Source organism: Pholcus phalangioides, unplaced genomic scaffold (genome assembly GCF_987345545.1).
Source record: "Pholcus phalangioides strain wild (caught in Gottingen) unplaced genomic scaffold, Ppha-v1.0 ptg000022l_1, whole genome shotgun sequence".
Taxonomy (NCBI): domain Eukaryota; kingdom Metazoa; phylum Arthropoda; class Arachnida; order Araneae; family Pholcidae; genus Pholcus; species Pholcus phalangioides.
The window spans coordinates 23,571,357-23,593,596 of NW_028301615.1; the positions used below are offsets into that span (position 1 = coordinate 23,571,357).

Sequence of the window (22,240 nt, forward strand, 5' to 3'; positions counted from 1 at the left end):
TTTTAACAACTGGCTGTTGCGAAGATATATTTTGGAAAGAGAGAAAATTCAGCGGCCCCTGCGGGGAATCGAACCCACGTCCTTTAACTTCCCGGGTGAACGCCCAAGACCACTAGACTACAGAGGCACCGAATCTCTCAATCTTTCCTTGGAGCTCGTGTACACTGAAAGGGACCGTAGATGGGTGAACATAAAGTAAAGTTTGTTAAAATTACGAAACAACCTCTTCAAAAATAAATTACGAAGCAGTCCTTACTATGTAAAAAAATCCCCATTTCCAAAAAATCAACAAATATAATTGGAATAGGGAGAGTTTTTTAGTTTAAAATCAATGTCGGGGGAAAAGAGCGAAAAGAATGAAAATTTTTACGATATATTTTTGTTTCGGTTCCGTGTTTTAAAGCTCGGGAAATATATTTATTTATTGTTTCAGATTATCAAAAGTTTTAAATTTCATCGTAACCGGAAAAAAGGAGAAGATAATTTCTGTTTTCCCGTAAAAAAAAAAAAATTGTTTCTGCGAAATGAGGAAACAAGATAAAAACTACGATATTTCCAATCCAGATAAGATGAAATCGTCATGCTCCGTAGATATGGAACTTTAGATAGTATAAATAAATGCTTATTTATTTCCTGTATTTTTTATTGCCAGAAGGTTCTCGTTAGATAACATGAAATTTGTTTTAATTTTTAAAATCACGTAACTCTTGCGTTATATATTTGTTTGTGAATTTGCGGATTTTCATTTAAAAATCGTTCTTTTCTGTAAAATATACTGTTTTGAATTTCCTGGAACAAAAAAGTGTAATGCAAGATATTTATTTTTAAGTGTTGCACAAATACAAGTATAATGAAAGCATTGTTAAAAGAATTGAAGAAAAAAATAATTATTAAATCAACAGTAATTTCAAATCTATTGCATACAGAAATAATTTATTCGAATGTCTCTCTCTCTCTAGAGAATGTTTGTGAGAGCATCGCGTACAAAGCATTGTTGTTCTGTTAATAATGTTACCTGAAATAAAAGGTATTTCATTATTAGTGCTGTTTTTTACTTTCGAGATTCGAAAAATATTTCTTTTCGGCATTCTTACGATAATAATTATTAAATCATGAAATATTATTGTGATAAAAATATTCACACTGAAGAGTAGCATTTGAATATCGCTGTTGTAAAGGGTAATACTTAAAATACAGGGTGTCCTGTAAGTCCTGATCGTGCGTTTATGTCATCAACTGTCCGGCGTAGAGGTATGGTTCCAATTAAAAAAAAATTCAGGATGTGTTCAGAAATCCCTCTGTACCAGTTTTGAGAGTGAAAATAGCGTCGAAAAATAAAAGATCTAAATTTTTACACCATCGCCCCCCCCCACTTCTCTAACTTTCAATTGGACAGATTTCCTATCTCTTCTCAATAGAAATTCTCGTATTTTTAACTGCAATGTACGCTGAGTCATTTGAATTAATAAATCGGAGAAAAGGTGAGGAAAAACAGCATAACGAGTGTGCCCGTTAGTTTATCCCGTCTTTTCATGCTATGTAAGAAATTGTTCCGCTAGGTAAGTAATTGATCTGCTATGTATAAGAAATTGATGTACTGTATTTCTGATATTGTTCTGCTATGTGAGAAATTTTTCTTACAAACTTGCGTAAGATCTATCTGCATAACTATATGACTTCAACATTGACTTGCCATTCATGATTTCACTATATAAATTATTAAATAAATAAAGAAAAATTGTTCTGATGTGTAATAAATACAAATACAACGCCACAACAGGCAAATTGCCCAACGAGGTGGCTGATTTAAGAACATCATGGATCCCCGAGCCATTTTTTGGAGGCCCTACCTACTACTGCTACACCACACATGCACCCATCCCCGCGGAACCCCCAACCCCCAACGAATCGGTACATGCGGGAATGTGCGTGTACGTGTAGTGAAACCTGACGTGAAGTTTTGTTGTTTCTCTGTAATGCTTGTTATGTGTAGTGCTGCCATCTGCCACCAGTTTTTCTAACTATGAGTGAAGTGTTATGATTGAATGATTTATCGTTGTAGGAAATCGTTCTAAATACATTCTTGCGTGACAAATTGATCTTCCATGTAAGAAATTGATCTGCTTGTAGGGAATTTTTCTAGATACATTAAGATATTACTCTGCTATGTAAGGAATCTTTCAAAATGCATTCTTGCGTGATAAACTGTAAATTCTTGCGTCAAAATTGCTTCAAATGTGTAATAGCGTCGAAATTGTTTCAAATACGTTATTGCGTAAGAAATTGTTTTAAATACATTTTGGTGCAAAACATAAACTCTATATCCAGGCCGCGGGCCACATCAGTTGACTCCCGAGAGCCACACTTAGCCTGCTGGCCATGGATTGAGCATGAGAACGTAGCCGCAAGAAATGTAGAGACATCAAAACAACTTTTACCTAGGATTGATTATTGAGAAAATTGGACAGATTTCAAAAGTTACCGCTATCAAAAACCTGCTGCTTGATCGCGAATTCAATTTTCCACTACGAAGAGTAAGTTTCAATTAAAAAAATAACTATTATATAAAAGAATTTTATAAATGAGTTGTTTGTAGGAGCCAAAACTCATTCGAAACAGATAAAAATAGTGTTTCCCTGCATTTAAGTGGACACAATGTCATTATCACCCCCAGTATTTAACTGGTCACTTATTAATTACACCACGGGTTTCAAAGAAATTCACACAAAATTTCCATAGATGAAAGAATTAAAAGCTAAGAAAATAAGAAAGGAATTTACTATTTTAAACGAAAATAATAACAAGGATAATCCTTTCTTTTCGAGAAATTAACGATTAAGCGATTAGTTCGTAAATATCACGAGCGTAGATGCGAGAAAATTGAAGGTTAGAGAAGAAAAAGCCGAGAAAATTTACGCTGCCTCACCCACAAATTTCATTAACTAAATTAATTTTCCTCTCCGTGATAAATGGTCATGCGCCGCAACCTAACCGCTGAAACTCGATATCTCACTTAATCTTTTAGTTTTATCCTCAAGAAAATGAAAATTCCGAATATAAAAACAAAATTGTGTAGAGAAGTATATATATTGAGAAAAACTTATTAACAAAATTTTTCCTTTTATCTCCTTTTTCTGAGATAATCTAATTTTAATGCAATTTATGGGCTTTTATTTAGAAGAGAAATCGATTACCTTTAGGCGTACATCAAAGTAACATATCCCCCATAAGTAACAACAAAGTTACTTCTTTTATGATTAATACTTGCGTGTTTTTATTTAAATAATGATATTGGACGATTATTTTTATAGTAAAAAAATATCACAGTCGAATCCCGTTATAACGAACTCCAAGAGACCGGAGAAATCAATTCATTAATAAGGAATTCCGAGGTTTTGCATTGTTCTTATGAGTATCTACTTGGGGGGTTAGAAAAGTAATCGTTAAAACGAGATTTTCCCTATAAAAGTATTCGTTATAACGAGATTCGACTGTACAGTATTTTGAGCGAACTCATATAGGTTCAGTGTTCGAAAATATTCTAAAATTTGCCGTCATTATGAATTTAAATTTAATCCATAAGTGAGTTCTCGAGAGATATCAGCATTGTGCTCTCAAGAAATTAACAATTAAAGCTCTCAGGAAACATTTTTATTGCGTTCTCCAGAAATTTTTTTTTATTGAGCTTTTCAGAAACATTTTATTGAACTTTGAAGAAAATTCATTACTGATTTTTGCAGGAAGCTGAGCGGATGCTGAGCTTTGCAGAAAACCCATTTATTAAAGTCTTAAAAAATTCCATTTATTGAGGCCTCAGGAATGGATGTAAGGGAAGAGTTTGCCCCCCCCCCCCGATAGGAGGATCTAGGGTAAAGGGCAATGAAGGCATGTATAGTACTTTGAATGACTTTTTTACGTCAGTTTTTATTAGAGAAAACGATATTCAATGTACGGGTGTTGAAGTGGGTAACAAAATCCTCAACAATATTCAAGTGAAAGATGTGGAGGTCCTAAATCTTCTAAAAAATGTATGTGCGAGCAAAGCACCAAATGATATCTACCCTAAGGTCCTCACGGAATGTGCTAATGAATTGTGTGGGTCAGTCGCATAGATTTACAGAAGTAGTGTTGCTGAGGGTATCGTCCCAAAGGATTGGAAGCTGATAATGTGATTCAAATATTTGAAAAGGTTTAGTAGAGGAGCTGTGTCCAATTGTAGTCTAGTGAATTTGACGAGCTCTATCTCGAAATTTTGGAAATTAATTATCAAAACGAAATTGATGAAGTGGATAGACGAGAAAAATTGCCTGATAATCAGCATGAGTTCAGGAAGGAGAAGTCATGTGTGACTAACCACATTTGCTTCCATGATCACGTGACTAAGGCTTTTGGTAAGTGCAAAAATGTAGATGTTGTTTACCTTGATTTCCAGAAAGCATTCGATCGGGTCCACAATGATAAACTCCTGAGACGTTTACACCAGATTCGGGGGGGGGGGGGCGAATTGTGCTGAATTAGATAGAATCGGGGTTAAAAGATAGGTCACAACGGGTTATGGTGAACGGGGAATTCTCTGATTGGACACAAGTGTAGTTGGCCATATACTTTTGGCCAACATATATTTATACTACTTGGCCATATACATAGTTTTTTTTTACTTTTTATCGATAAACTCGATTAGGATATTGATGGGATTGTTGCAAATTCGCAGATGACGTGAAGCTAATGGGGATACTCGGGAATCAAAGCGATAGAGAGCAGGATTGGAACATGGCAAATGAATGGAACATGACCTTTAGTGTCGACAAGTGCATGGTTGCTCATTTTGGTTCGAACAATCTACGGTTCTCTTACGAGTTGGATGGTGTTACTATCCCGGATGCAACTAGGGTCACCGATTTGGGAATTCTCATTGACGAGCGGCTTAGGTTTTCTGAACATTGTTCAGCGGTGGTCAAAAAATCGAATAGAATGCTTGGTCTCATTTTCAAAAATGTCTCTTCGCGATCTCCTAAAATCATTCTTCCACTTTTTCGAGGCTTAGTTCGTCCTGGACTGGAGTATGCTGTAAGGTTTTGGAGACCATACCTACGGAGGGGCATTGACTTTTTTTTAAAGGGGTGCAGAGAAGAGCTACGCGTGTCCTTATTGGCACACAGACCTTGAGTTATGAAGAGAGACTTCATTTTTTGAATATGTTTACATTGGATGAACGCAGGTGTCGAGGAGATGTGATCGAAGTGTTCAAAATTTTCAATGGGATAGATAGGATGGACCATGAACTTTTAGTACACCGCCAATCGACTGCTTTTACAAGAGGACACCAGCATCGATTGGTAAGGGACAATGCGAGGTTATGGTGTCGCAGGGAATTTTTCTCTAATAGGGTTGTCAATAAATGGAATAGCTTACCCCCGAAGGTAGTAAATTCTAGCACAATTGGCACGTTTAAAAATAAATACGATAAACATGTTGGGATAAATCGAGAAGCTTATCCATACTTAGAATAAGACAACCATAAATGTTTTTATGGGTATTGTATAATATTTTATCATGTAGTTATAGTTTTATGATTTTATGATTTAAATTCTAATTTGGTATTTTGGAAATATATGACATCCATATTTGTTATTGACATCTTTTTTCTCCGCCACGTCGTTGGGCATTTTGCCTGTTGTGTCGTTTTATCTGTATTTGAAAATCGATTTATCGAGTTCTCGGGAGAATCGATTTATTGAGGTCTCAAGAAAATTCATTGCTCTCAAGGAAATCCATCATTAAGCTTTCCAGAAAAATTTCTATTGACCTCTCCAGAAAATTTGTTGCTGAGCTCTCAAGTAAGTTCAATGCCAAATAATTTATTATTACTCTCTCAAAAAGTTTAGAATTGAGCTCTCAACAGAAAAAAAAATTAATTAAACTGCATATAAAAATAACTTAAAATATTATAATTCGTTGCATTAAATGAGTTATTCGTTAATTCTGATTGGAAATTTTCGAATGAATTCCGGTTAATCCATTTCCTCCACAACATTGAAATAAAATTCCAGTCGATCATTTCTAGCAAAGAAAATTCTAGCATTCTTTGCTATTGTTTTCAAGTGAATTCATGACAATTTATCAGCCGAAAATTGAAATGATTCATATTAAATTTATTCTTAATGTCTTTTTTTTTTGCTCCTCGAGTGAATTCCATGAAATTAATTAAATTTCTTATTAAGTTTAAAAGTGGATTCTAAACCAAAAAAAATAAAATTCTTGCAATTTATTTAGGATTTAGGTAGGAATAATTTCTCTATAAAGAATGATTAGAATTTACGTTAGAATTCCCAAACTAAAAATAATTACAATGTATTTCTACTATTGCTGAAATAGGGCGTTGTCTCCGGTCTGAGATATGTCAGAATTAGACTTCGTACCTCGCATACAGAATGACCATCATTTCGTTGTATCATTCAGGGACCGAAAGAAATCTCGGGTTTCGGGTAAGCGTTATCCCGTTTTAGGGTTCCCAAGGGACGCATTCGTCACGGGCTTAAAACCCGTGAGGGGAAGGTCTGAAATTACTGGTTATTCTGCGTTATCCTGCCCTCCCACTCCTCTGTTTTCCTGCGGAATTTCACGGGGAATCGAGGTTAACAACAGCTATCGGTTTGGGCGTTAGCCTTTCGTTGATTTATGCGAGAATGAGACCCAGTGATTGTGAAATCGCTTTCTGTTACGTGCTTCTCTGAAAAAACGCCTGAAAACCTTTGAAAAAAAAACACACAACTTGACGGGAAAGAAAATGCAACAAAGATTAGGAATGCAAAAAATATTACGAGACGTATCGATGGAGGAATGTATTGCAAGCATATGCTTCTTACAAAGGTTCTTATCAGCTGGTTGATGAGATGAATTTAGGTAAGAAAGAAACTTGATCTGCTTTTGCGGAGGAATCGAACCCACGTCCTCTCACTTGCCGGTGAGCGCACTAGAGTGCGAAGGTCACGAATCTCAATCTGTCCTTACCTAACTCCAGCAAAGCTCACAATTGCTGACACTGCCACCAGAACGCGACTTATCCAAGGATGATGTCACTCTCCGCACAGTGCACATGAGCTCTAACGAAAGATTGAAATTTGTTGCTTTTATAGCCTAGTGGTGTAGGACGCTCCCTCGACGAGTGAGAGGGATTGGGTTCGGTTCCCCCTCAAGAGAACAGTTGAATTTTCATTCATTTCTGAATTTACTATCAACCAGGTGTTAAAAACCCTCGTATGGAAATTGGGGAGTGACGTCATTTTTGCATATGGTTAAAACCAGAAAGTAGACTTTTCAAGCGCATTAGACACGAATTGCGAGGATCCATTTTCAAACCGTTGGTGGTACAGTACGGGTGTGTGGTCGGCTAAAGTTGGTTTTTTACAGTGGTTTTCCTACTTCAACATGTGGATGCGAGCTGGTCTCCTATTGCGGAGGGGCATACTGAACTTCTATATGATGACTTACATAACATGAAAATCCATGCATTTGCATGAATGAAATAATTTGGGCGCGAGCGATGCAGTGTTAAAATGCTCTTGTACTACCATGAAGGTGACCTTCAGTGCCGTAAGTTCAACCCCAGTGTCTGGCAAACGAAAAGTTCTTTCCCATTCCAACCATACGTGACCCACTGATATGCGACGTTTGTTCAAAAAGTAACCGACCATTGTTTTTCGTGTGTGAACCCAATGAAGCTAGGGAAGCATGGCTTGGTGCACGCATGGTGATAATGCTAGGGCGCATGTTTGAATTTTTACCTGTTTTAACTTATCTGCCAGTCGCCGGCAGACCAAAGATGGGGACCAAAGCAAGTGAGCACCGTGCCGCATTATTGTTATTGGCAAAATGTCGGGAAAAAAAAAACTTGAACAACGCGGCTGCATTAATCGTGATGGAGCTGTCAAGTGCACGTCTCAGAATGTCTTCGAACTACCGGAGTCGAAGAAGACCACAAATCGTCAGTCAAAATAGAATGAATGGACCTTACGCCAATGCCCATCTCGTCTGTAAGTTCTTGGATCGTGATTCGCTAATTTTGCTTCACCAGTGTCCTCACTTAATCAATAACGATTTATTTTCTGGATGCTGAGGGCATACCAGAACGTGGTTCACTCACCACTGATGTGTGACCACCTTCGAAGTGGTTGTACCACTTCTTTATCAGCGTGGTTCCCCTTCCTTCTCCTCCGTAGGTCTGTTGGATCTTCTTAATTGTTTTCTATTCGGGAATCACCAAGTCACACACAAAATTAAATAAAGTAACAATGTTCAAGTTTCTCCTGCCATTTTGTCGAAAACGATAATGCGACGACGTTCACTAAGACGTCGTCATTCTTCTGCAGTCTGCCGACGACTGGCAGCTTCTGCAGAGAGGTAAAACCAAAGCGCTTGCAGAGACCTCTTCAAGCGCTTTGGGTAAAACTTTGAGCATGTGCACTAGCTCCGCTTCCATATATGCACGAAATCACGCCCCCTTAACTTTACAGGTGCACGAACGAAAAATTGTGACAGGATATTTTGGATATGCTCTCGCTGTAGGTTTCCTCTGTCTAAGATTATATTTTCTTTTCTTTGATCTTTTTTTTTCGCACCCACAGTTATTTTTTGCATACGAGAGCTAATTAAACTGGGACCTGCAATTTTTTGCCGATTTGGAACGGCAGCATTTTTTTTATACTCACCGAGAGGCTGGTGTGCAAACCCCTCGATGTAGGACTCCCTGAAGTAGCAATATTTTCCTGCGGTCATGTCGCCGTTTCTGTTGTGTCCTATTGTTAGGCGAGTATCTTATCTACCCGGGCTACCACACCCTTCTCCAAGATGAGGACAAAAGTATAACATGGACTAAGATAATCGCTGAAAGTATCAAAGGATATTTAGAGGTGTAGCGAGTTCGAGACCCGGTTCGTCCTTGTCAGATACTTTCCTGACACAGGGGTACAACAGAAAAGGCGACATTACCACGGAAAAAGATTGCTACCGCAGCGAGTGCCACATCGAGGGGTTATCGCACCAACCTCTCGGTGAATATTAAAAAAAAAAATGCTGCCGTTCGGAATCGGCAATAAATTGTAGGCCCCGGTCTATTTAGCCGCCATGTGCAGAAAATGACCGTGGTGCGACACAAATGATCAAATGACACAACATGATTTTCCCTAAAGAGAAAGGTTTCTGACTCGATCGGTAGTAAATTATTTTAAGGCGATATGACCGAAGCTGACGAGCGGTGGAAAGAAGGGCACTGAATAGTCCAGAAACAGAGTGACCCAATATAATCGGAAATCGCATTTTATAATTTGGCGGATTTCTAATTCCTAGAAATTCCATTTGCCATGGCAAAGCGGTAATATTAGCGATGTAATTATACGTATTACATTAAAAGGAAGTGTATTTAATTACAATAATAAAGACATTTCGGAAATAGAGATTGTGCTAAATACAATTTTCGTTTTAACGGATTTTGTTGAACCACAATTGTGGGGGTATTTTGTTATTGTTATCCAAAGAAGAATTCAAACTTTTGAAAAGCTTTTTTACCTGTGTAAGTGCAATATTTCTACTGGGTTGTGTGATAAAATAAATAAATAAACAATTTATTCAACTTAAATGGTAAAGTCCGTGCCTTTCCGGCTGTTATGCCGTGTTCCTGGTTTCTCTGAAGCAGATGTTTCGTCCTCTACTGTGCCACTGAGTCATCGGTAGCGAGTCAACATCTTCAGTGCAATTTTCGACAAGCGAGGAGATGAAACGACCTCCTCCTTGGATAACGATTATTCGCTGCTGCTTTTACTGGAAACGCGGAAGGATCAACCTCGTGGTTGTGCCGTCGAGCAACTGGCATCCCATCAACTTCGATACGTCGCTTGGTTGAAATCCCAACGACGCGTTTTATTATCCTCCGTCACAGGCAAAAGCGTCAGTGGATAATCGTCATGCAAGGAGGTCGTTTCGTCTCCTCGCTCGTCCAAAACTGCGCTGAAGATGTCAACGCAGTAGTGGACGAAACGTCTGCTTCAAAGAAGCCTGGAACACGGCATAACAAACCGAAAGTAAGAAGTTCATCATAGACTATGGCCGTGAGCACATGCTTATATATCATCGTTGAGACAGAGCGGTGGGCCATGTTCTGGTTAAGGGGAGGAGGCCGTGAAAGCCTGTCTTCTCTTTTCAATATTCAACTTAGTTTGTGTGGCGCATTTTGTATTCGCCAATTCGAGTTAGTGACTCTAGAAAACTGCATGCGCATATGAGCGGCCTTCCTACATGAAATGAGAGTTGGGTGTTGGCAATTCACCAGACAATTGGCTAGTGCACATGTTGACCGAGAGCACAATCAGCTATTAAAAATACCCAAATAAACAAAATGGCAAAAACAAACTACCTTGTAATTAACTAGAAAATTCCCTTCTCCTTATGAAGGAAGACGAAAGAATACGGGGTTTCCTGTACTTTCATTGAATGTATCGCCATCTAGTGAAATTTTTTGTTAGAATATGTATTTGTCAGTATTGTTTTTATATTGTTTGAAAATCATGTTAAAAATAAAATAAATATTATAAAAACACTATCAAGTTGATAATAATGATTGAAAATTGTAAAGTAATTTAATTATAAATTTATTTTGTATATATTATATAATTGTGATAATTAATTATTACACTAAATTTTTTTCACCTAATTTTAGTGTCAGTACTTGATCGTATGATCAATGCAACGATGGGTGACGGATAAATAATAATTTCGTAGGTGTTTCAAGGTGCTCAGCCATTTCACCCAACACAATCTGTCAGCACCTCTCTTTTCAAAATTTGGGATCGAATAAACCAGGTAGCGAACGCGTTAAAATCCGTCTCGAGGACGCGCGTAGGGTTTATTACACCCTCATAGTATCACAAGGTAATGAATATTTTTCCGAATTCAAAACTTCATAGGGAGAACGCCGCGAGTGATTCGATACTTGTGAGCAGGGGGAAAACGGGCCACTACTATAAATCTTTGCTCTCTTGTTTTTGTTGGTTGGCTGAGGCACACTGCCGGTGAGCAGAAAGGCAGGTTTTAACCTGCCGACCGATACCGTGGAAGGTTTTCCTTTTATGGGGAGGCAAAATGTCTTCTCACCACGTTTCAGCACTTCGTACGGTCCGTTGTAAGAGGGGGCGAGTGCTCGTTTCACTGTGTCTGACCGCAGGAAGACGTGGGTGGTGTTCTTCAGTTCCGAATGTATGTACAGTCTCTTTTCACCATGCGCCGTTGCAGGAGTTGGTTGTAGCTGCTGCATCTGGTCCCTTAGAATGGAGACGAATTCTGTGGGACACGGTATCTTGTTACTACTGTTGGTGATCAGATCGCCAGGCAATCTGAGCTGTGTGCCGTATACGAGTTGTGCTGGTGTGGCTTTGAGGTCTTCTTTGTAGCAGGATCGTAGCCCTAACAGGACTGTTGGAAGTGTGTTCACCCAGTTCATGTTTGGCCTAGCTATCAGAGCTGCTTTCAGTTGTCGATGAACTCTTTCTATCATCCCGTTAGCTTGAGGATGGTAAGGTGTCGTCCTGATGTGCTGAATGCCAAGGAGTTTGGTGAGTTCGTGAAAGATGAAGCTTTCGAACTGTCGACCTTGGTCTGTTGTTATTTTCTCTGGGGTTCCGAAACGACTGATCCAACCAGAATAGAATGTTGAAGTAACAGTGGCTGCTGTCATGTCCTTCATCGGTAAGACTTCGACCCAACGGCTGAATCGATCGATGCAGGTGAGGCAATATTTGTAATCTTGGGATGGCGGAAGTGGACCAATGATATCGATGTAAACGTGCTTGAAACGGGCGTCTGGCATTTGTATTTTTCCTGGAGCGGAAACAGTATGTTTGTGCACCTTTGACTTTTGGCAAGGCACACAACATCGAGTCCAGGTGGTGCAGTCTTTCCGAATTGAAGACCATACAAAGCGATCGCAGACAAGACGTGTTGTGGCTTTGATGCCTGGGTGACATAGATTGTGAAGAACATAGAAAACGTGTCTTCGAAGAGTATTCGGTATATATGGACGTACTCGATTGCAGGATGTGTCATACCAGAGCGGTTTGTCTATAGCAACTAAATTGCAGATGTTGAGTTTTAATGAGGAGGAATGCTTGAGAGAGCCAAGTTCGCTGTCGGTCGCTTGAGCTTCTGCGATCTGGGAATAGTCTATTGATGGAGGGCATGCAATGGTTTTTATTCTAGAAAGAGCATCAGGGACTTGGTTCTGTACGCCTGATACAGCCTGGTATGCTGTCCGATGAAGTCAAGATGTCGTGTTTGTCTAGGAGATGTCTTGTGAGGCTTTTGACGAAACGCAAACGTCAAGGGTTTATGGTCTGTGTACAGGATGAAATGTTTTTCTTCGATCATATGTTGAAATTGCTTCACTGCCGCATACGCTGCTAATAGCTCTCTGTCGTAAGCGCTATAATTCATCTCAGCTTTGATAAGCTTCCTGGAGTAGAAAGCGAGAGGTTGCCAGTGCGAGTTGACAAGCTGTTGTAGGCAAGCTCCGATTGCTGTGTTGGATGCGTCTACCATGATAGAGAGTTCGGCTGATGGATGTGGAAAAGCAAGAAGGGTTGCAGAAATGAGTTTTTTTCTTGCAATCTACGAAAGCTTGATTTGATGTTTCCGTCCACTCGATCTTCGCGTTGCTTTTGGTTTTTTTTTTGAAGATATAAACATAGTGGAGCTTGTGTTTCTGCTAACCCAGGAAGGAATCTCCGATAAAAATTCAACATTCCTAGAAAACGTCGAAGCTCTTGGATGTTTGCCGGCCTTGGGAAATCTTTTATCGCCTTCACTTTATCATGAAGAGGAGAAATTTCCTTTTGATGATATCCTGTGTCCGAGAAATATGATTTCATCTTGGAAGAATTTGCACTTCAGAGAGTTGAGTTTTAGACCATGTTCGGCCAGTCGTTTGAAAACTATGTCCAGATGCTGTTTATGTTGTTCAGAGTTCGCTGATGCGATGAAGATGTCATCTATGTATCCCGCTGAAAAACTCAGACCAGCCAACACTTGGTCGATGTACCTCTGCAATGTCTGGGCGGCATTGCAAAGTCCGTAGGGCATGAAAGGAAATTCATAAGCCCGAAAGGCGTGATGACGGCAGTCTTGGGCACGTCAGCTTCTGCCACTGGAATTTGGTGATACGCCGAGACGAGGTCGATGGTCGAGTAGATTGCAGTCCCGTGAAGCATGTGGGTTAGGTCATGGATATGAGGAATGGGATATCTGTCTGGTGTGGTGATCTTATTTAGCTGACGGTAATCACCGCAGATACGACACGCACCGTTAGGTTTCTTGACCATATGAAGTGGACTGGCCCATGTACTGTTTGATGGCCGACATAATCCTTGTTTTTGCATGCCCAGAAATTGCTTTTTGGCGCAAGATAACTTTTCTGGAGAGAGACGGCGAGCTTTGGGAAAAATTGGCCTACCTGTTGTCTCGATGATATGCTCACAGCATGGTTTGGAGTTCAGCGAAGATTTGCTGAGCAGGCTTTGATAAGTTGTGTCACCATCGAAAAGTTTGAGTGACTTCTTTAGTTGGCAGTTTGCAGTGAGTTTCGTCCTCATGTCGAGGAGACATCGTCGTCTAAGTCCGGAAGAAAATTGAAGTTGTACAAGAAATCGGCTCCAAGAATCGGTTTCGGTACCGCGGCCAAGAGGAAAGTCCACCTGAAGACTCTGCTGAGTTGAAAATCTAAAGTGACTGTTCGCTCGCCATAGACGTTTATTGGAGACGAATTTGCAGCGGAAAGTTGGAGAAGTGGTTGACGTTTGTCAGTGCTGCACGCTGGGAGTATTGAAACGTCAGATCCAGTGTCTACAAGGAATGAAATATTGGTGCTTCGATCGACTACAAATAAGCGACGATATGTCGTGACTACTCTCCGCCTTCGCCGTTTTTTGTAAACCTGCATGGTGAAGTGCACCTTCTGGCTTGATTGCCAAATGTCTTATGGTACCAACAAAATTGCCTATCCGGCGTGGTGATGTTGATCTCTTTGAACGGGAGAAACGCGAACGCGAAACACTGCGGGAACGCACACGCAAAACTGTTTTCAGTTCGCGGCGTAGTTGGGCAATCTCTTCTTGGAGTTGTGCGATCGTGTCCGACTGTTGACTTTTGTTCACCGCGTCTACATGAGGTGGGCTTGCTTCTTGGATCTCGTCGGCCAGCTCTGCGGTTTTGTCAAGGGTTAGTGGTCTCACGACAGCGAGTATAGAAAAAGTGCTTTCACACATCACGAACCATAACGATACATCACGCACGTTGAAAGGCGGTATAACTACGGCACTCACCTCTGCCATGGTGGTTTCTTTTGTTTCACGTCCGATGTCGCCAATCTTTAGTTGATCTATGAAATGATTTCGTTTATATATTTACACTTTATTTACAACGGATAATATTTACACAATACAAACGTAAATGCTGGTAGAGAAAAATGTGGCCCGTGCATGGTGAGACGCAGACACGCGCGTCGGTGAGTACGACAACATCTACAACCGAGCCAGACGCCTTTGACCCCCGATTTCCATGGTGATGCCACCAGCAGAAAATAGACTAATAATTATACAAGCTGGGAAGATACGCCAGCGCCATCGTGCGGGCAGCACTACATGGAGATAAAGCAGATAATGAAGGAATAAAAAATCACACACGGGTGCCGAGGTTGAAAGCATGAACCTAGTAGGGGTCTTCAAGCTTTCCGTCACGGCTGGCCGAATTATAACTTCCCACAAATGATAATTCCCGGGTGCCATGAACTCATGTAATTTATTGGCATTTTAATTTATTTTATTAATTATCAATTTTTTTATTAATTCCGGATTAATTTTTTTCACTAATTCTGGAATTATTATTATGCAATTATTCCCATATTGATTGCATAAAATAATTTATATTATTAAATTGTTTCTCACTGATTCAAAAATAATTTCTGTTAGTAATTCTGAATTTTCATGAATTCTGGATTTATTTCTGAAAGAAGTAATTATAACTATTTTGAATTCCATATTAATTCCAAATTAATTTTGAGTTTCCATCAATTATTTCCGGAATAATTTCTTTCATTTAGTTTAGAATTAATTTCTATCAATTTCGAAATAGTTTCTTTCATCGTTTCTGGAATTATTTTTTCATTAATTCTAGTGTTATTTCTTTCATTTACTTTAGAATAATTTCTTCCTCATTTATTTTAGAATAATTTTTCATTTATTCCGAATTATTTATTTTTAATTTATTCCGAATTATTTATTTTTCATTTATTTTAGTAGAATTTATTTCATTCATTCAGAATTATTTCTATGAATTCCAAAACGCGGTCCTTTGTCAAGGTGGACTCGAGATAGATCCGCATCTTGAAACAACTGGACTTCATTGTTAAAACAGCCCTTTGCGATAATAGGAAGTTCCCAGTGAATTTGGCTTCTTCGTAGAACTCGTGAGCTATATATAAACTACAAAGGGACTAACATCCAACTTGGGCCTTCCTCATTGCGGGGAGGCGCTATAAACACGAACTGTACCAACGAAGAGCCGAAAAGATCCTCTGGACCGCAGACGCGTTAATGCTATTTTCTACTCGCATTACCATGACGAACTGCGAACACACCGCGTGGTCAGCTTCATATTTCACCACCACGTTGAGAGCGCATTATATCGTGACGACGCATTTTAAATATCACTACTACTTAACCGCGCATGCCGAAATAATGCTTCTTTTGACTTTTTCAGGGCATAGTGGCCCACTTTCATGTTGGCAGATATGCTGCTATAAAATTCCACAGACAGCTTTCAATTTAGTAGACTCACAAAGAGTCGCCTAATCACGTGGTGCCTGGAATTTGTCCAGCACTGCCGTATCAGTAACCCAATCAATAGACAAGTGAGTTGGTGAGTGACCGCATGAATGAGTGACAAGGTGAGTGGATGGATGACCGTATAAGTAACAAGTGAGCGGGCGAGTGCCCGTATAAGCGACCAAGTGAGTCTGAGTGAGCTGGTGAGTGAATCTTTCATACGGGCACTCACATTTACTCACTCAGTCAGTAATTCACCTATTCGATTGGCCACTCGTGAGATCATTTATCTATTTACTTAGTCAGTCACTCACCCACTCACTTAGTCATGTACTGAGCGCCACTGAAGTGAAATGTATCAGGTACGAAGTGACCTACAGGCTAAAGGTCGAGAACAAATGCCGGGACCTACGTTTCCATGAAACATTTGAAGAGCATCTGCGCTCCAATTTATGCAACTTTATGGCCTTTAAAGCTCCATAAAGTTCGAACCCGAATCTGGTATCGAATTTGGAATTTTCTCTGCAACATTTTGTCTCACAAAGTTTTCGACAGCGAAGACCAGGAACGAATTCAAGGAAATGATCCAGAAACCGAATAGCTGCATATCATCGGAAATTACATTTTATAATTGGATGGAACTTTAATTCCTGGAAAACACATTTGTCAAGTCAAAGCGATAAGAATAGCCATGTATATATAAGTATTAAGTAAAAGGAAATGCTTTTAATTATCATAATAAAGGAATTCCGGGAGTAGATTACGCCGAATCTAATTTCCGTTTTAACGAAGACAATGGAAGTTGTGGAATCTTTCGTTGCTGTTATTCAGACTAAACTTTTGAAGAAATTTCCGGGAGAGAGAATGCATATTTAAATTCTTGCACTATGTGCCACGTTTTGTATGCAACGATTCGAGGTGGCAATCTTATCAAAATGCATGCGTCCATGCGCGGTATTCCTATATGAAATTATAGTTTGGTGTTGGTAACAGGGTCGCACAACCTATTCAGTCCGTGGGCCAGAAACGTGCATACACATTGTGACCATATGAGCTGTATTTTATGGGACACGCTCGTATATATAATTTTCGTCTTACCCAAATTTTTAATAAAATTTAGACTTACTTTAATTTTTGAAATCTGTTGGTGCTACATTCGTATTACTCATAAGTTAGTTCCTTCCGCAAATTTCAACTGAAATTGGCAACTTCACTTAGCTTTGAAATTTTTTTTTCGCCAAATACAACTAGAAAAGTTGCAAGTTAAGTTGCTGTTGGCAGCTTTTGACTGTATGCGGCAACCACTTGTCTTTGAAAATTGGTTTTGTTTTTGTTGCTATAACTGGCAAATTTATTTGCCTGAGGCGGGGTTACACTATAAAAGTTTGATGAAAGACCTTTTGCTACTAATATGAATTTTTCTAGAATGTAGCCAATAATATTTTTGGTGGTATTTTTCAAGCTTTATAAAATGACATTTATCAAACTTTTATACAGTAATCCCGGCCTTAAACAAATTATTTGTCTTTCATCCTTGCCTTACCTTCGACAATATATATTTTTTAGCTGACATTGGCATATATGTATTTATTTCCCTTTTAAAAATTTTAAGTTTATATTGACACTTTTACTTGCCTTATACAATTGTTTTATTGCTGTAATGGACAATCTTATATATATCGCCTATATTATTTGCCAACATTAATGCATATTTGCCTTTTTTGATTGAAATTAGTACTACCTTTACTCACCTTTTCAAAAGGAAAAAAAAAAAAAATATATATATATATATATATATGTGTGTGTGTGTGTGTGTGTGTATATATATATGTGTATATATATTTTTGGCTGTTAGGACTTTTTTAGATTAAATTTGCAACTTCACTGGCCTTTGACACATTATTTTGCCAATTACCCGTATTATTATGAACGATATGTAGTCAGCCTCGGCATTTATCGTTATCGTGTTTTTCTACCGGAACACCTTTCGCAGACTGGGTCGTGCCTCCTGGCAGGTCCACGACCCAGAGGTTACGACACATCCCTGCTAGAGAGCATTTCCCAGTGCATATTTAAAAGAAGGCAATCAGGCCTAAATCATTTAAAATTCGCATACAACATGGAAAGGCAAATAAAATAATAATATAAATCTGGAAGATAGATGACACTTTTTACTTTATGGGACATACATCAGGCATCCCTCAGAAAAAAACTTCTCGATAGATAAGAATCACATGCATGACGCATTCCGGCATGCACCAATTTATGGGAAGTTTCTTCGCACAGTTTCTTTGGAAGAGTAAATTTTTACTAATTGTACGAGTGGTTCAGGTAGTGTTAGTAGCAGCGCATGTGTGAATTGCTGGGAAGATCCTCGTTTTCTATGTGAAAAGAACGAAAGAATGAAAACAATGAGTTATCATCCCTTCTTTTCATTAAATGTAGCGTCATCTAGTGAAATTATCAGAACATTTATTTGTCAGCATTGTACCCTATATTGTTAAAAACCTCACTGCGAACATAAAAATCGTAATTAAAATAAGATAAATATCATAGAAACACAATTAAATTGATAGTGGTAATTACTAAATTATAAATTATTTTAATTATAAATTTATTTAATATATATATATATATTGTGAAAATTTTTAATATTATCTTTGATACTCGTTCCACTCTATAATTTGCGCTTTATCATAGTGATCGGCGCTATTTTCGGTACGCGGAAGACTGTTTTAAAAATCTGACCGTCAAATGGAGGTTAGGTATGTGATGTTGGTTCAATGTACAGTAATATCTTGTAGCCAATGTGCTGAACTTCTCGTCCTGAGGATCCAGGTTCAAACCCCGTTGACGGCACAGTGCTGGTCGGCTGAAGCTGGCTTTCCAGCTTCGAGGCGTTAATGCGAGCCGCTCCGCAGAGAGCAGGTTGACTTACAACACGATACGGACATAACATGAGCAATTCAAGCATTTCCATCTTTACTTCAGAAAATGTTAGGCCGATGGCAGCACGAAACAGGCACAACATAAATCCGTTAGGGCCACTCATACAAATCAGAACACACATTCCGACACGTGCCAATTCGTTATAAATTACGCGGAGGGATGTGTACGAGAGATGCATGCACGGTTTAGTAGTAGTAGTAGTATCTTGCATTAACCCTTAGTGGCGTCGTGGTGCCATTTTCAACCGCCATCAAGTATTAATGCATTTAAAAAATCAACGAAAAGTGTTTTCATGAAGATTTTCTGAGCTATCAGCTCAGAAACTGAAGGAATTGAAGGTCACTCACGCGCGTAGATAGAAGGATTGAGCCAAATTACCACATTAGGTATGCCAAGAAACAGTTAGGGAGGCCACAGCATGCCAGAATACTCGTACATCTCGACATGCCGGGAAATTTCAGTCACAGATTCTGGTAAATTGTAAATATTTTTACTTTAATAATTTATCGAATTGGCTGAATGCAGTCGGTCATCCTTGTTTTTCCCGGCGTGCCGGGAACGGATCTGACCCCAGCATTGGAAAAGCTATGCCCTTCGTGTTTTACGGCATACCGGGTAATGCTGGGCGATACGGTAAAAAAAGGAATGGGGTCTGTCGGACCCTACACATTTCTTGTCAGATTAATGTTATCCCTTTCCCGTACAACCAAGACAAACAGTGAAATATCCAACACCACGTGGTCAGCTACACCTCACTATCGTGTTTTAATACTCACCAAATCAATATACCACACAGTTTAAATGAATCAACTAATGAATTAGCGTAGTAGCTTATGTAAATGCAGTTTACATACGCCGGAGGTAATGGACACTATGTCAGAAGTATGAAATATTTCAGGAGAGTCGTTTTTAAATATTTTTTTCAGCATGTCTTTCTATGTTATTTATTGAAATAGGACTCAGTGTTGTAATGTAACAAAAGCACTGCAAATCGATAGCGTTATCCCAATTTCGAAAAAAAAAATGGATATGTTGGCCTTTATTACCGGCATACAGAGATAACCCTGTGTATAGGGTTCTGCTTGACACGTACGTATGCAATTTCAGAATAAAAGCCACGTCATCCGAAGAGCACGCGGCTCCATCTGTGCTCTTATTTATGCAATTTTATACCCTATAAAACTCCATTAATTCAAAGTTCGAGCCCGTATTTCAAATTCAGTATTTTTCCCTCAACATTATGTCGACACAAAATTTTCGACAGCGAAGACCCGGGAGGTAGTTCCAGGAAATAATCCAGAAACAGAATAGCTCCGTATCATCGGTAATTGCATTTTATAATTGGGCCGACTTTTAATTCCTGGAAAATTCATTTGTCAAGGAAAAGTGATAAGAATAACGATGTATATACGTATTAATTAAAAGGAAATAATATTAATTACATAATAGGGGAAATTCCGGAAGCAGATTACGCAAAATCCTATTTCCGTTTCGACGAGACAATGGAAGTTGCGGAATCTATATTTTGTTGTTACTTAAGGAAGAATTCAAACCTTTTTTGACACGTTTTCGAATGTATATATAACTTCTTGAGCTACGTGGTATGCTTTGCATTAAACAATTGAAGTTGGCAACCCTATCAAAATGCATGTGTGCATGAACGGCACTAATACATCAAATGCGAGTTGGGTATTGGGGAATTAGAATCCTAAGAGCACAGTATTTAGTGCATATGTAAACAGGGAGCAACAAACATAATGGCGAACAAACAAACTGCACAGTTGTTTGAATTTGATTTCGGAATGTAGGTGACAGCACTTCTGGGACATGCAGTACGCATTTCCCCCAGAAACAAACTTCGCGTTAGATGCTAATCAGCACATATGGAATTTTTTACACATCCATTCTTTTCATGATATTCAACCAGTGGCGGCTCGTGGTCGGATATTCTAGAGGGCGCAGATATTGAAATATTTACTGCCGTCTACTGGTGAAAATATGTAGTCAAGTATTTACAATTATATGGTAAGTATTGCACTGAATTCAAACGTTTTATTTTTGTTTATCGAACTGCTTTTGCCCATTATCCGTATATCTATGCAGTACAAAAATAATAATGCTCTGTCAACGCAACATTAATTTGCACAATGAGCCTAATCGATATTTTATAACAATACTGAAAATCATTTAGATTCACTAGTTGACATCGGCAATGGTATTTGCAAATTGTGAAATTTCATACTTTCAATATATTTATGGATTTCTCACAAAAAGGGAAGACCAACTATTAGACTGCGAAACAATAATAATCAATAAACAATCCTATAAGGCACAATATAAATATAAACTATTTAGGAATAATGTTTGAATGGCTGGTCCAGCATCGGGGCATTAATGCAAGTATTAGAAATACGCTTTATAAAGTTATCGCCGTCCGCATTATAGCATATGACTCTATCGCATGGTTCAATGATCGAAAACAACAACTAAGAACAAAAGTAGACTCTCTTCAAAGAAAATTCCTGCTATTCATCACTGGAGCCTATTCCACAACACCAATCAGTGCGTTACAAGTATTAACTAACGATCCTCCACAACATATACTTTTGGACAACGAAGTACAGAAAGCAAATTTAAGGCTAAAGCGATATATTAAATTAAACAATATAACACATCTTCCTACAGATGTAGAGCGTAAAAATCCACCATGGACTTATCACCCGGTGAAAGATATTCAGGTCTTGACCACAGATGCAGAAGAATCAACCCATCCAATTATTTTTACTGATGGCTCCAAGACCGTAGATGGCGTAGGAGCAGCCTGCATAAGTGTTCACTTAGGTAAAGTATCAGACAAATGGAACTGTCGATTGCTCAATTACAACACTGTATTCCAAGCAGAGTTATACGCAATCTGAATGGCCGTCAATAATGCAAAACATTTTGCAGAAATATCAACTATAAAGTCCAAACAGCATGTCCTGTGTACAGGCAATACGAGACGTAGAATCGCCTCATAGCCTAGTGCATAATCTCCCAAACTGTTTGTTCCATCGCCCCCCCTCATCAGAATTTTTTTCCTCTCATCGTCCCCCAACTCAAGTAAACCCATAGAATCCTATGTTAAATCAGTAGGTTCTATCGCCCCCTTGGACCATTCCATCGCCAACCAGGGGGCGATATTGCCCACTTTGGGAAACACTGGCCTAGTGTATGACATTAGCAAAACACTAATGGACAACAGGAAGATTACAATACGATGGGCGGAAGCTCATGTAGGCATTCAGGGGAATGAAATGGCGGAAAAATTCGCAAAAAAGGCTACAAAACATCAACATGAAAACCACCTAATGAAATTACCGGCATACTACATTAAAAATCTGCTGTCGCAAGAAGTATCAGAGAAATGGCAACACCATTGGCAAATA

At 38.9% G+C, this 22,240-nt stretch overlaps 2 protein-coding genes across 2 annotated transcripts in view; one reads left to right on the forward strand and one right to left on the reverse strand.

The window, feature by feature from the left end:
• Positions 1-22,240, reverse strand: part of LOC149070026 (putative polypeptide N-acetylgalactosaminyltransferase 10) — an 85,973-nt gene that overhangs the window by 40,609 nt on the left and 23,124 nt on the right. The window lies entirely within an intron of this gene.
• LOC149070027 (uncharacterized) lies at positions 21,173-21,730 on the forward strand. Its single transcript, XM_089249262.1, has one exon. It carries the CDS (start codon positions 21,173-21,175, stop codon positions 21,728-21,730), a length of 558 nt encoding a protein of 185 aa, XP_089105388.1.